Source organism: Cnephaeus nilssonii, assembly GCF_951640355.1.
Source record: "Cnephaeus nilssonii genome assembly, chromosome: 19".
Lineage (NCBI taxonomy): Eukaryota > Metazoa > Chordata > Mammalia > Chiroptera > Vespertilionidae > Cnephaeus > Cnephaeus nilssonii.
The window spans coordinates 344,689-360,791 of record NC_137090.1 but is presented as its reverse complement, the minus strand read 5'-3'; the positions used below and the strand labels follow the sequence as shown (position 1 = coordinate 360,791).

At 47.8% G+C, this 16,103-nt stretch overlaps 1 protein-coding gene across 1 annotated transcript; it reads right to left on the bottom strand.

Annotated features, from left to right (window-relative positions):
- Positions 1–374: 374 nt before the first annotated feature.
- Positions 375–15,897, bottom strand: WDR45B (WD repeat domain 45B). The gene is made up of 10 exons (XM_079797611.1): positions 15,633–15,897; positions 13,493–13,567; positions 10,638–10,739; positions 9,541–9,628; positions 8,315–8,409; positions 4,434–4,624; positions 3,856–3,941; positions 2,709–2,810; positions 2,134–2,255; positions 375–1,755 (listed from the first exon to the last, which is right to left on the bottom strand). Exons 1-10 carry the CDS (start codon positions 15,697–15,699, stop codon positions 1,649–1,651), a joined length of 1,035 nt encoding a protein of 344 aa, XP_079653737.1. The 5' UTR covers positions 15,700–15,897; the 3' UTR covers positions 375–1,648.
- Between the last annotated feature and the right edge of the window lie 206 nt (positions 15,898–16,103).

The window sequence follows — 16,103 nt, the reverse complement described above, 5'->3', positions numbered from 1 at the left end:
AGAATTATACGGATGTGAAGGACGCCTCTGATCCCTACCTAAAGCTGAGGTTAAAGTGTTAGCTGAGTGAGCGTGAAATTGACAGGGCAGCCTGACACCACTCGGGCGAGCAGCGTCCAGGCCCACAGAGACCACGGGCCAAGCCTCCCTGACGAGACCATGAGCACCGCTGAAGTACTCGCTTCACCTCTGCTCCCCAAGAGAACTGAGCCGCCAAGCCATTGCTGCCTAGGGCAGGGCGCCCTGTAGCCCCGGCTCCGTCACAGCAGCCCGATGGGCAGGGCATGTGGGGCAACCCTGGAGCCCACAACTCAACCAGATTCTCAAAACCAGGGGCTTGGTTTTATAACATATAATTCTTTACCCTTGTGAGGTACAGAGTACAACAAAATTAGTCACTTTTATTTAAAAGAAACATTAAAAATAAGTGTGCAAAATTAAATTTCATGATTAAATACACATGAAAGGAACATGCATACTTGACATTGAAACCCACATACAAAGTTAGCTGATTACATGACAGTGAGAGAACTGGCAAACGGAGAACTTGCTGCTGCAGATCCTAACTGTTTGCTACCTGAAATCAAAACCTGCAGCCAAGTTTCTTCAAAGGGGATTTAAGAACATCAAACGCCGTCCTCACCAGCACGGACACTGAGCCCATAACCCATTTGTTACCCAATGTTCAAGTTATGTGCCCTTCACTCTCATTGTTAGTGTGCAGCTCTTCTTACAAGTGTTGGGGAGAGAAAAGGTAGTGAGGCAGGACGTGGAAGTGGCAGGGGAGGGCTCCCCACTCAGCTTTGCTGAGATGTCAATGTTTCCCTTCAGATCCTCTAAGTGATGCTTTCTTCTACGACTAACTTCAAAGTCTATGCGTTGCTGTTCCCTGCACACACTGGGAGTTTTCACCAGGAAACCCCAGGTGATGCACAAGCACCCTCCTCACCGGGAGGCCCAGTGTTTGCCTCAACTCCAACAGAAAGACAGGCCGCCAGCACGTGCGCACACAAGAACCACAGGCGAGACGGGGCACAGAGGACCACGACGGGGACTCACGAGGGAAATGCCCACCTGTGCTCTCTGACACAGCTGTCGTTCTTCTTCATGGTCAGATGGGAGAAAATTCCTTTCTCCTTTTCTAAGGCAAGCTGCTGGTGTGATTATTCTATTGAAATCTGGTTATAAGAACTAACATTTATACATTTGTCCATTTCCCCATTATAGACTCAGTGAAAACGGCGGAATCTGTTGACAAAAACAAATTTCTATTTGTCCATCCTTTTCTCAACCCAGCCCCAAAGTCTGTTTGAGCCCTGACTGCAGGTGGGAGGAAGCAGTGACCCAGTAAAGCTAGCATCACAGCTGAACTACAGGAGCAAGCCAGCAGGCAGGCTCGGACCGCTCGGAGCCACTTGAGTGTCCACGATGCCTGGACGCTCATCCTTCCTTTAATACTGGAAATGCGAAGCCTTGCTTAGGAAACAGACAACCACATGTGGCTTCGAGACCAAGGTCCCCGGCGGTCCCTCCAGCCTGTCACCCACAAGGCCCAAAGGTGCTGGCACCAGCCCCAGAAGTTTGAGAGGCACACTCAGCACTTTGGGGGCACTCGGCCGTGGGTGTTGATTGCACTCTGGGTGAAGAGTCACAGCTTGTCGTCGGTCATTTCTAGAAACTGGGCGTAGACATCCCGGATGCACTCCCCCTTGGGGTTGAACAGGAATTTGTAGTAGCTGCCGTCTGCACAGATTGCTGCAACAGAAGGAGACCATCTTACTCACGGTTCTTCCCGCCAAGTTAAAGCAAGCAGCCCTCTCTCAGCTGAACTGCAAAGGGCCACGTGGAGCACCGAGCAGTTGACTGTACATGGACTGTGGACGGCCAGGGCTCCCGTCCTTACTGAGCACATAGGTGGCCAGAGTCCCAACTGTGCTGGGAGTGCTGGCGACAGGAAAACACCCTCTTTGGTCATCAGTTACAAAACCAACTGACCTGCCCCAGGATTTCCTGGGAAACCTTGGAGGGCAGGGAGCTGGCAACATCTCACGTGGCTGTGCAGACCCAGGGGGACACACATGGCTCCCAGTAGGGCTGGGGGCCTTGTCATTCTGGTCTGGCAGGACCACTCACCAATGACAGCGTTTGGCTCTGTTCCAAAGGCACAAATGCATGGAGAGCCTGAGGGAACCTGAAACTTGGAAAAACTCCACTTGGAACTGAAGTATTTTGGAAGGAAACTGGCTGATGCCAAACTATGAGGACAAGGAAGGAAAGAAAAGAAGTTACATTCACATATCTTAAAGATACAGCTCTGTTTAACATAGTCTTAATAATTTCAATTCTATTTTTGCTCTTAATATTTTGTTTTTCACATGAAGAAACTAAGTCCTTACAAATGGCTTTATCACAACCCCAGAAGCCATCAGCACCAGAAAGGGCACAGGCTTCGACTGTCACGAAATTCATTTCTAAACACAGCAAACACGGACAGCCATGGGCATTCAGTACCAAGTGCCTGCGTCCTCAGCGGGCATTTTCTAAGGAGGGAACAACAGGAAGTAATGACGTGACTGTTTTATTATCAAATAGTCTGCGCTGGTTTTCAAGGAATCAAAGGAACGACCATGAAGAAGACCCTGCTCGGTGACTCACTGAATCTGCCCGCAGTGAAGCAACAGCGAGTCCTTTTTGCTCTGGGAACCTACCTAGACTGCTTATTCCTTTTTGGATCCTCAGCAGCAAAGATGTGCACTGTGCCGTGGTCACTGGACACACAGATGAGGGATGCGTCCTGATTGAAGTTGATGCTGCAGAGAAATCGGAGAGGCTCGGGTCTCATATGGGTGTCAAGGAACCCAGCCCCCACCACAGCCACAAGCCCGCCGAGCCGCCACCTTGGCTGTCCCACGCCCAAGACAGCAACGTAAGAACCACCCTCCTTGAACTAGCCCACAGCGCTCGTGACCATGGAACCCGGGGCCCAAGCACAGCACCCCCAGTGTCACAGCAGGCCTCTCCCTGGGCACAGACACGCTGGATGCCGGGGACAGGGAGGGCTTCCTGCAGACCAACTGCAGCCCCAGGGCCTGAGGCTGCCCTGCACGCCACTGCCCCACATGCCACTGGGGTAAGAAAACCTCCGCCTCTCCAACCACCCTGCTCCCTGGAGGTGCAGGCTACCCCTTTGGAGATGGACGGGCTGGGCTGGGGAGGCACCGGCTCTGCAGGAGGGGCTGAGAGCAGACAGACAGGAGAGCATGCTGCCATAGTTGTTGCTATTCGGGCACAGGCCCCACAGGCGCACGCACTACGTTTATATATGAATTACATTCTTCACTCCCAGACCCAAATGCTGCTCAGCACCTACAAGAGCCACAGATGCAAAGAATGGAATCCTGCCTACCCAGGGGTCCAGCACCTCAGTCCTGCCGACACCAGGGGTGTGGTAACAGCTACGATGGAGAAAGCAGCTCAGACTCCCAGAGGCGGCTAAGTAATTACAGATGAGCCAACAGGGTCTCTAACATTTGCCATAAAATACCCCAGAAAAATAAGCTGGGGGGAAAGTGAAGAGGTAAAATAAAACTGGACAATATTGATAAATGCTCAAGTAGGGTGATGGGTTAATGGTAATTATAATCCTCTTCCTACTTTTGTATTTTATATATTCCCATAATAAACGTTAAAATTACTACTAATAAAATGAACTGACACGTGCCCCCCACCAACACAGCATAGCCGCTTCCTGCCTGCTGCCCAGGGGTCTCGCCGGTCGCTCCACATCATACAGGGCCCATTTCAATGCACCAGCTAAGCAATGCCTTGTCTAGGTGGAAACGCGGTCACCCTTACCAATAAATATTGGCTGCTTGAGATCCTCTTCGTAGCTCCTGGATTAAATGCCCTGATGAAGTATCAAATATTCTTATAAGGGTCCCCTTTGAAAAACAGTGAAGTGTTTCATTATCAAAGATTCACAACGTTTTAGTTTTTTCACTGACATCTATTCACAAAACCACCAGCCCTACAACCGTCCACCAACCTCACCCACATCCTCTAAACCCGACGTTTCCCTCCCCCGTTCCCAAGAACGGGCTGGTGGCTCTTTGACGCGACAGCTCTGGGCAGGGGCCAAGGGGTGAGGGAGACTTGGGACCCTTGCCTGACCCCGGGCATCTGCTCCCTGGCAGACAACCAAGAGCACACCGAGGGCAGCCGTCAACTCCTACGTCTAAAGAAATGGCACCTTCACTGTAACCCCCACAGCCAGTTAGGAAAAGCAAGGCTGCAATTCCGCCCAAAGACGATGCCCGACTTCTGGACCGGCCGTGTCAACGCCCACTTGTTTCCTGCGGAGCCCATCTGTGAGGTCGTAGGGGTGGGCGGGCACCGGCAGGACCACGACCTCCAGGGCAGGGACACACCCTTACTTTTTCAGATGCGGTTGCAATCCTTGTTCCCTGCAGGTTGAGAGCAATGCAGCTCAGAACGCCCTCGTGGGCAGGAATGTCCACAGGCGGCTTCTCAGTGCTGGCCAGGTCCACGAGCTGCACGTGGCCCGTGTGTGTCCCGGGGAAAGCCAACAGGGAGTTGTTGCTATTCGGGCACAGGACACAGAGGCCTAAACAGACAGAGAAAAGCTGTCAAGGATTCAAAACCATCTTCAAAGCCTCCACTTTCCCACATGCAGAGCTTTGTCCAACCTGCTCTCTGCTCTCCAGTTCCCAAGGAAAAAAGTGAGAATTATTTGTGGGTTTTCATTTATATCAGAATCAAAAAAGGGTACCAGAGGGCCAAGCGAAGCTACCTCCCATGAGACCTTCTCATAACTGGAAACATTTGCTGAACTTATTGAATAAACTTTATCAAATATCTGTCTTCTGTGGTGTCAGACACTGAGAATGCAAAATTGTAAAATGTGAAAACTGCTCCATAAACAACAGCAAAAGAAAACAAAATACTTAAGAATAAATTCAACAACAGATGTTAAGACCCTGTTACATGTTGCAAAGGAAAACCAAAGTTCTAATAGATGGAGCTACACTACGACTGTGGATTGGAATCTACATTTGCAGTTAAAGTCTCCCCCAGCTTTTTTGAAGAAAGAGACAAACTGATACTAAGGTTATAAGGAAAGGCAACGATCCTGGAATAGCAAAAACATTTTATGTAAAGTAAGGACAAGTTTGGAGGACTTACACCACCTAGTTGCAAGAAATATTTTAAAGCTCCAAAAATCAAGGCAGTATGGTGCTGACATGAGGATTGAAGCACAGCTCACGGGAACAGACTAAGGAATCCAGAATATTCTTACACTTAATCTGATTTTTAAAAAATATGTTTTTATTGATTTCAGAGAGAGGAAGGAAAAGGGAAAGATAGAGACATCAAGAATGAGAATCACTGATGGGCTGCCTCCTGCACGACCCACACTGGGATGGAGCCCACAACCCCGGGCCTGTGCCCTGACCTGGAATCGAACCATGACCTCCTGGTTCCTAGGTTGTCACTCAACCTCTGAGCCACACCAGCCAGGCACACTTAATTTGATTTTTAACCAGACTATATAAAGAATTCTTTCAACTCAGTATTAAAATGAACAATTTCAAAACGGGCAAAAGATCTGAAGATACTTCACACTAAAGATACACAACTGGCAATAAAGCACAGAGAGGTGCTCCGTCCCAAGTCCTCAAGGAGATGCCACCACACCTAGAACGTCTGACGTGAAAAGACTGACAATGCCAAGTGGCAACTGGATCGCTCATAAATCACTGATGGACGTGCAAAGGTGGACACGACCACTTTGGAAAACATTCTGTTAGTTTTCTGTAGAATTAGATGTGTGTTTACAACATGACCCAGAAATGACCAGGTGTACCAGTTAATAATGCGGATTTTTTTTTCAATAGATGGAGTTACACATATGTTGATATATATGCGATTTGATATGTATGCTATTTTGTTATATTGACTATAAGCTTCAAAACTTCATGTCAAATTTTCTGAAGGTGTTTACATCATAGATATTTTTACACTTAAAAATGTCGAATTTTGTGCCAAAAAAAGAGCATTTGCGGGAAGTTTTAATTTGTTACTTTTGAAGAAAAGTGCTGCTGAAAGTTATATACTTCAGGAAGCTTATGGTGAGCATGCTCCATGTCAAGACACTTGTGAACGTTGGTTTAAACAATTTAAAAGTGATGATTTTGATGTGAAAGACAAAGAACATCCAGGTCAACCGAAAAAGTTTGAAGACCAACAATTACAAGCATTATTGGATGAAGATGCCTGTCAAACTAAAAAACAACTTGCAGAAAGATTAACATTGCTCAGCAAACAATTTCCAATCGTTTACAAGCAATGGGAAAGATTTTAAAGGAAGGAAAATGGGTGCCACATCAACTGAACAAAAGACAAATAGAAAACCGAAGTCATCAGTAAAATGTTGCTTCAACGGCACGAAAGAAAGTCTTTTTTGCATCGAATTGTGACTGGCGAGGAAAAGTGGATTTATTTTGAGAATCCCAAACACACAAAATCATGGGTTGATCCAGGTCAACCACCAACATCGACTGCAAGGCCAAATCGCTTTAGAAAGAAGATAATGCTCTGAGTTTGGTGGGATCAGGAAGGTGTGGTGTATTATGAGCTTCTAAAACCAGGTGAAACTGTTAATACTGATCACTACCGACAACAAATAATCAATTTGAACCATGCTTTGATCATAAAATGACCAGAATGGGCCAGAAGACATGGCAAAGTAATTTTGCTTCATGATAACATATCATCACATACACTTCAAAACCAGTTAAAGACACGTTAAAAGATCTTGCCTGGGAAGTATTCACCCACCCACCGTATTCACCAGACCTTGCTCCTTCAGATTACCACTTGTTTCAATCGATGGCACATGCACTTTCTGAGCAGCACTTCAAAACATAAGAAGTGGAAAATTGGGTCTCTGAATGGTTTGCCTCAAAACAAGAAAACTTCTATTGGGATGGTATCCATAAATTATCTGAAAGATGGGGGAAATGTGTAGCTAGCGATGGACATTATTTTGAATAAAGCACTTTTGATGTTTCTCTTGAAATTATCATGTTTTTTTGGATTACAAAATCCGCATTATTACCCGGCACACTCCTCAGTATTTACTCAGGAGAAACGAAAAATGTATCCATATAAAGATTTATTTTTAAATTTTTTATTTACTGATTTTCAAGAGAGGGAGAGGGAGAGAGAGGGAGGGAGATTAGAGATAGATTGATCTGCTGCTCCACTCATTCATGCACTAACTGGTTGATTCTCGTTACATGCCACAACCTTAGAGCATCAGGATGATGCTCTCACCAACTGAGCTACCCAGCAGGGCTCCACACAAAGATCTGTATGTCAACATTCTTAGCAGCTTCTAATCATAATAGCCAAAAAGCCTGTATGGACAAACGACTATGTTATATCCATACCAGGGACTATTACTCAGCAATAAAAAAGAGCAAAATAATAATACACCAGGAAGAATCTTAAAAATATTAAGCTAAGCCCTAACCGGTTTGGCTCAGTGGATAGAGCATCGGCCTGCGGACTGAAGGGTCCCAGGTTGGATTCCAGTCAAGGGCATGTACCTTGGTTGCGGGCACATCCCCAGTAGGGGTGTGCAGGAGGCAGCTGATCAATGTTTCTCTCTCATCGATGTTTCTAACTCTCTATCCCTCTCCCTTCCACTCTGGAAAATATCAATAAAACATATTTTAAAATATATATTAAGAGAAACACCGAAAAGGCAAAACTTGAAGGTCAGATAGGGGACGGGACTGACTGCCTGAGGAAACTTTTTTGGGTGATGTGCTGTTCTGTCTTGACTGTGGTGGTAGCTACACAACTTTTAACAATTACTAACATTCATCAAGTGACATACTCAAAATGAGTGAGTAATACTGAACCAAGCTAGGAGAAAAAAAAAAAATTTTTTTTTAAGAAATTAAGCTGATATAATGAATAACCAAGTCAGCCACAAGTAATCCTGCTTCCAGAAGAAAAAAGAAAGGAAACGCCTCAGAATCTAATAAAAACACGGACTCCAGGGCCCACGCAGCACTCCTGAATGGCTTACAATCTCCCTGGAACCCTGTGAGGCCCTGGCTCTGATAAAGGAACCCTAGAAGGACCCTAGGAGGCTGGCCTGGGAAGGGTCACCCAGGAGGAAGTAGAGGGAGCAAGTGCCCCAATACCCCCCAGGACACCTCACCACAGCAAGGCCCTCAGGCAGACCAGCCTGGAGGTCTCGGCACTCCGCTGAATCTCTTACCTTTAGGGTTATAGCAGGTTTCAAAAACGTGCAATTGGTGGGGATTGTGTGTGAATGTAAACACCTTAATCATAGAGTCCAAAACAACCACAATTCTAGAAAGAAAGAAAAAACAAATCAGGATTCCTCTCCCCAGAGCAAAACTCAAATATTTTGGGATATCTGTTCTTATCATTTTGAACCTTAGAAACTCGAAACACCATACAAAGGGATTATTCTTGCTTGAATCTGGGGCCCTGCAGGTCGTCTTTGGAGCATGTCACACAGGAGCGACCTGAGGGCGAGGTCAGCACTAAGGAGCAAACGCCTCTCACCTGGGTATATGCTGGCTAATGACCTTTCTGAGATTTAAAGAGATATTATCATCAAATGGTGCACCTGGAGTAAGAACCAAGTAGAATACATGGGACTAAAATTAGGTTTCTGTGCTTTTAAATACGCCTGGATACTTTAGAAATGCCAGGAAGTGGGATTTGGCTCCACTATTTGCATTATTAAGGGTCTCTAAATATTGACATCTCTGGAAATAACAAACCTAAGAATGCAGAGATGACATTCATCTTGTTCAATTGTCTTTGTTCTCCACAGCTGAATATAATATGTAAACTATATAAAATTAAATCCAAATTAGTGAAGCTTTGTCCTACCTTGCTACCCACAATATTGCCCTAAACACTCTGAAGGCAACAGCTGAGAAAGAAACCTGCTCTCAACAAGTCAGAGACACCATCTCAATAAGGAGTTTCCAAATATTCCTTTACCTTCCGATTGAAAATATGTACTGAGACAGCTTTTGGAAAAGCATGGTTCAAAACCTATGTCTTCCATTGGCACCTGCTGGATGGAGACAGCTCTCCTGAGGCCTGAGAGCCACTGAGGGCAGCGCCAGGCCGAGGCAGGTGCATTTAATCTATGCCCCCGACCCCTCGCCTCAAAATGACCTTTGGAGGCCAATAAAATTCACTGCCTTCCTTGCAGTAACATAAATCACCCTATGTCCTTTGGATCATAGACCACGGTCATCACATTTCTTTTTCTTTTTTTTTCTTTCATACATTCATGAGGTTTCCATTTATTGTGTCATTAATTTTTTAAAATCCTTTATTGTAGTCATCACATTTTAATACATCATTTTCTTGAACACTTTCTTCCTTCAACATAAAAGTATTTCAGCCACCTTCCGAGAAAGTACTATTCCACTTTTAGAAACTGGATATCAAACCTACCTATCTCGCCGCAATTTGACTGCCTTGACTTCTGTAGAAAATTCTATTTCAATAACAGTCTTCTTTTTCAGGTCATCCCAGATCATCACTGAAATATCAGAAAGAATGTATGAACACAATACTAAACAGGCCACTCTGAAGGGGTCCTTATACCAGTCACCTGACCAGGCAGAGAGGTTTCTCTCCCTCCCAGGTCTAAACCACCCCCTCAGGACTCTTCTGCTCCTTCCCCTCCCCTCTGTCGGCACTCACAGCCCCTCTCACACATTCACAGGTGCTTTGCTCTCTTCTCTGACAGCCCTTGCCTAGTGCTCAGGCAAATTTCATCCAACCCTCTTTCTAGTTACTAAGTGTTAATGTGCTAGCAAGAAACCTGGGTCAATCTCATTGTGAAGCCCGAGGCAAAGCCCAGGGCCAGGGGTCTCTCTGCTGCACCTGGCTGTTCTTGCTCTTCTTCGAGCTCAGAAATGGTTGCCTGCTCTTGGTGCAGGGCTTCTCCAGGACGTGCTGGGAGTCTGCATCCCAAGGGCTGAGACACCTCACAGACAACCTCTGAGGTCAGGAATGCTGACCAGGAGTGCTAGGGAAATGCAGGGGAATGCAGCATCCAGCCGTTTTTATCTTCTCTACTCCAAAAGCCATCTTTGTTCCAGAAACCTCTCCAGTTAATAAATCTCCGAGTGGGCTCCCCATAAAGGGCACCAATGCACTAACACACTAACACTGGGTAACAACTGCCTGTCAACCTTCCAACACCCACGTGTTCACAACCTTCTGGACACTCTTACTCTTGTGATTCAAAAGCAAACTTCCTCTGGCTCTGCAACCAAATACCAAAAAGCCTGTACTTCAAAACAAATGCAAACTGTCAACCAGACAGAATTCTGCAGAGAACAATGCCAATCAAGGGTGTCAAAAATCTGGGGAACTCCATTTTCAGAAATGTCTGGAAATGGTGTGAAGCCCCAGAGGCTAGCCCTTTGGACTACACAGAACCACAGGGGGGATCGAATGTGGCCACAGACACAAAGATGTTCTCAGAAGTCCAAGAAGCTAGTACATGTGAGGCACGATTATTAAATGCACGATGACTTTACCTTTGTTGGGAGGGTATTTTGGCTTCTTCCCACCACCAACTAAAGCTAAATAGTTGCAGCGGAATAACATTTCAACATGGCCAACTCCTCCTTCCAGAAATTCTGAAATGATATTAAAAATAAGTTAGTATGTATATGTGGGAACCCCTTTTACGTCCCGCGGGGTTCAGGGTTCAGGTTCAGGGTTCGGTTCTGGAGAAAGCCAAACACAAATGAAAGAGACTAGAAAAATATTAATTTGGGAAATGGGGGCCAGGCGGGAGCCCACCTCTAGTGGGAGGACTACGCTTTGCTTTGGCCTTGGGATACACCCATTGTCCTTAGGCAGGCAATTCCAGTAACAGACAGATTATCTTATCAATAAGGATTTACATGATTATTTGGTGGGGAAGTTGCTTCAGCTGCCATTGTCTCGATTAGATAGGGCAGGCGTCCTCAAACTACGGCCCGCGGGCCACATGCGGGTGTATTTGCCGTTTTGTTTTTTACTTCAAAATAAGATATGTGCAGTGTGCATAGAAATTTGTTCATAGTTTTTTTTTAAACTATAGTCCGGCCCTCCAACGGTCTGAGGGACAGTGAACTGGCCCCCTGTTTAAAAAGTTTGAGGACCCCTGAGATAGGGAGTGGTTGGCTCTGACTTTTCAGAGCTTCAAGGTGGACCAGCCTTCCAGGTTCTGTCCACACCTTTCTAATTAGTGAGACAAGGATCAATTTCCGGCAGGTATATTTTATAATTTAAAAAAAGGAAAAAGAGGTGAAACTAACAGTTGGCATTTGGCTTTAATCAGCAATTTAAAGCATCTAGCTACCATCAGAAATGAGAATGGTGACTGAATAGGGAAAATAACTAGCTATGAGCTACAGCCATCTCTCAGCATCCTGTCACCCATCAACTATTTTCATGCATAAATTGCTGAGCACGTAGCACCCTAAGAAGCCAATAGAGCAAAATATGACATATCTAAATTCGTATTTTATGGTATGGCAAAACCTGTAAGCTGAGAAAGCAAGCTAAACACTTTAATGCAAAACCCGAGTTTTTAAAAATCATTTAAACACTCTTCCACTAAAGTTTGAAATGCTCAAAACTGTTCATGAGCTATATTAAGAGGAAATAAATGTCAGCAGATTTCCAATGTCCTCCAGGACAGAAGACAGTGCTCTCTCAGGGAGGTGAAGTGAGCCCCATGAGAAGTGCGGGCGCTCGGAGAAGCAGGCCCCACCAGTGCTGTTTGTCACAGAGCAGGGCTGCCCCACCCCTTCCTCCCCAACCTTGCTCTCTGGTCTGAAAGGACCTTGAGCTCCTAGGTTAGTGAGGGCATAGCAAAGGGCAAGTGAGGAACCAAAACATCTAGAAATTAGAAGTCAACCTAAGAATCAACTCCCACCTGTCCAGTCACAGCTGCACAAAATGTTTGGTGTCTCTTAGCTTATTATTTTTTAGATTCTTTGTGCATATTATTGTTTTGCTCTCTTTTATTGTTGCTAGTAATCAACTCTTTAACTCCTCTCCATGATTCTGAGTCAATTTAAGTAAAAAGTATCCTGAAATTTGCAAGTCAAGCTGTTCAAAATATTTTGTAACTACTTATCTGTATAAAGCAGTTGTCTTAATTCACTATCAACCAAAACAAAATGAATAGATGTCAGATGCGTGGGCGACTAACAGGAGTCTCCCAGCAAGGCTGCCGCTGCAGATGGTGGGGGCACACGCTTGCCCAGAGCTTCATGTGCGCCCGAACTAATCTGTGCTTTACATGGCCCACCTCGTTCATCTTCACAATAACCACAGGCAGCTGTCCTAACTTTACACATAAAGGAACTGAGACCCAGAGAAGGCGAAAGACTTGCCCAAGGTCACACAGCAACCTGGTAAGGGTGAGAGCCAAGATTCGGATCTAAGCAATGTGGGTGGTGTAGAGTCTGGCCCTTCATTACCAGGCTACCCTGTCTTCCTCCAATAAATGAAAGTGACAGACCTCAGGGTACAAAATAAATTCCTACATATAAAGCACCACTTACTGGTTTACATACCAGGCTGTACATGAGATTTCCTTTGACAAAGGGGTTCCACTATTTTAAAAAAATCTGAAAATGTGGAGTATTGTTAAAATGAAAGGGGGCTGTTTAATGGAGCACCAGGATGCAGTTACTTCCTCTTACAGATGAGAAATTTCTAGCATCAGAAAATGTAACTTGTACATTGAATAAAAACCACAACTACAACTGCAGGAGGAAAAGGGATGTTTCTCACTTCCTAGGATTTATCTGAGATTTGTTCATCCAGGGGGCAGTGCTTGATTCTCCCATCAGGACCAGGAAACACTAAAAGCTTAAGAAAAATATGTAGGAGAAAAAAACAAATTGAAAAAATTCTATCAGTAAATTTAACATTTTTCCTGTCAAATGGGAAAAGGACTACCATAACTTTATTGCCACAGATATTTCTAAGTTGCTCACTAACTAAGAGTTAAGAGTCCCATCATCATTTGAGTTCTCTACAACATCACCTTCACCGAGGGGTGAACATGGTCTAGGTCAACCACACCTCGTTCCTCCAGAAGACAGATGCTTCCAAGTTGACAATTCACTGGAGAAATCAGTCGGGCCAATGCCCACGAAATCACCACTGTATCCTGGCCCTGCACAGAGCCAGGCACCGTAGAAGCTCCAAGAAAGAAAGAGCACAGCTCCATCCAGTTGATGGAGGAACATGGACCCTATGTTTCCTTCTCAAAACCAGCTGTGTCCATCTCTCCCTTCCCCCTGCCGCCTCCTCCATCTACTAGGATACATTTTAGACTACGAGGGTTGGAAAGCAGAGAAACCATGAAATGTTGGCTACTTCTTACCTTGTTTCTCTTTTTCTTTTAGTGGGTCGGTGTTATAGACTCGGAATCCATTTTCCATCCCACATGCAAAGCATCCTAAAGTGAGAGACACATTAATCAGCTCGCTGGGTCTAGAGAAAGTGGCCACTCCTAAGAATGCCAGCAGATGCACAGACCACACAGACATGCTTGCACAGGCCACAGCCATTCCCTGTGGGCAGTTATTAAATGATGTGCACATCCTAGCACAACAGTTTCATTTGTCATCCCGTGCATGGAACGGTTACCTATTTGATTCCCCATGAGGGCACATGCCTGGGTTTTGGGCATGTGCCCTCATGGGGAATTCTACAGCAGCGGTTCTCAACCTGTGGGCCGCTAACAGGGTCGCCTAAGACCATTGGAAAACACAGATATTTACATTACGATTCATGACAGTAGCAAAATTACAATTATGAAGTAGCAACAAAAATAATTTTATGGTTGGGGTTCACCACAACATGAGGAACTGTGTTAAAGGGTCACGGCATTCGGAAAGTCCCTCCCTCACCTTGGTTTTCTGACACATTTCAGCTCTCCTCTGACACCTGTGCACAGGTCCCAGCACAGCACGGGCAGTGAACAGGCCACGGAGAGCAAGGCCAGCACAGCACTGTCTACTCAACGTTATCCTCACGAACCCCGGCTCCGATCCTCCCCAAAAACTGAACTTGCGAAACCCACACGTAGAAGCCCCTGGCAGCCTGTCCCCGAGCAGCAGCTCTTGCTCCTTTTCTTCCCAGTGGCGACGGAGCTCCACAATCCCAGCTCCTCCCAGCTCTCCCCTCCGGCACCCTGCAAGCCCTTGGTTTAGATCACCCAGTGACCACAGCTGGGATCAAAATGTGACAAAATAAATAAAATAAAATATATATGCAATTTCCTGCTAAATTCTTAAGAGTCCTTTGATTTTAGTAAACAAACGAAAAAGCCCTGGGTGGGAGGTATTCCTTCACCGACATTTTCTGTTTAAAACCACCACCACCAACAACAAAAACACAACTAGGCCCGCGAGAACGTCAATAAGAAGTGTAAGTAGGGGCCGCCGGTAGCTCAGTTGGTTAGACTCCAAAGGTTTCCTTAAACCAGCGGCACCACCGGTTGGCGACCCCTGGGGTAGAGTGTCGTCCGGATACGCCAAGGTTTGGGTTCGATTCCTGTCAGGGCACATTCAAGAATCAACCAAAGAGTCCATAAGGGGGACAGCAGAGAAATCAATGTGACACACACACACACACACACACACACACACACACACGCGTGTAAGCAGGGGAACCCGCCTTTGAAATGCCGGAAGTAACCCCGGGGGGGGGGGGGCCAGGCACCTCAGGAGAGCACCCCGTCCCCACCGCCTTCCCCAGCCGCCCTCATCCGCCTTCACTGCAAAAGCTCCAAGAAGCTGCGAGACGGTCACTCTGGGGAGGACTCGAGATCTTGCCCCAAAGCATATGAAGTCAGTTTGGGTCCAATAAACTTATAAAAATTCAAACGGAAAAAAAGTGTGACTAGGAAGCGTTTTTAAGTAACGTTCAGCTTATTTGCTAAAGATCTTAAACGGGGGAGAGGGGGCCCGCGAGTTTCGAGGCGACCCCAAGACCGGCAGTGGGACAACCCGCCGACGGTCCCGCCCGGGACGGAGGGGACGTGGCCCGAGGGGTGGACGCGCGGCTCAGGGGAGACTCCGGCCTCGGCTCGCGCGGGCCGCCCGGGCGGGGACACAGGACGGGGAGCGCGGCCTGGAGGGGGCGGCCCGACAGGGAGCAGCCGCCACCCCGAGAACCACGAAAGGCCCAGAGGAGCGGGACCCGCCCCGGCCTCGGCCCGCACCCGGCTCCGAATGGGGACGGCAGCGGGAGGGCGGGGCGCGGGGCCCGGCCCGGCGGAACCCAGGGAGGCCCAGCCCAGTGGGAGCGTCCGGGGGGCAGTGGCCCCGCCGAGAAGGGGTGTCTGGCGAGCAGAGGCCGCTGCGGTGAGGGCTCCGGGGGGCGGAGGCCCGACCGAGAAGGGGTGTTTGGGGGGCAGAAGCCCCGGGGTTGGGGGGCTCCGGGGGGTCAGAGGCCCCGGCGGTGAGGGCTCCGGGGGGCTGCAGGGCAGGGGCCCGGCCGGGGAGGGACGCACTCACCGTGGTCCTGGTTGAAGCCGGCGTAGAGCAGCCCGTTGCCGTGGGGGTTACACGGCAGGAGGTTCATGGCGCCGCCGCGGAGGGTCCACCGCTCGTCAGCGCCGCATTCCGCTCGAGGAGGCCGGGCGCTGGGTCCCGTCAGGCCGCCACCGAGGCCGCCGCGGCTGGAAGCGAACCGCGGACGTACTTGCGTGCGTGCGTGTGTGCGTGCGTGCGTGCGTGCGCGCGCCCAGCCAGTACGCTGAGGAGCGCCGATCGCATCCACCCAGGCAGGCGGGGGAGGGAGCGCCGAGAGCGTCACGTGCGCGGGGCGGGGCCACGTCTAGGGGCGGGTGGGGAGGGGCGGGTGTTATGGGCGGGGTTTGGACGGGGAGGCGTGGCCTGGCCTGACAGGTGGGGGGGCCACCTACCTGCCAGGTGAGAGGAGACCCTGAGGGCAGCTGCCCCCAGAGGGGAGGGGAGAGGAGGGGG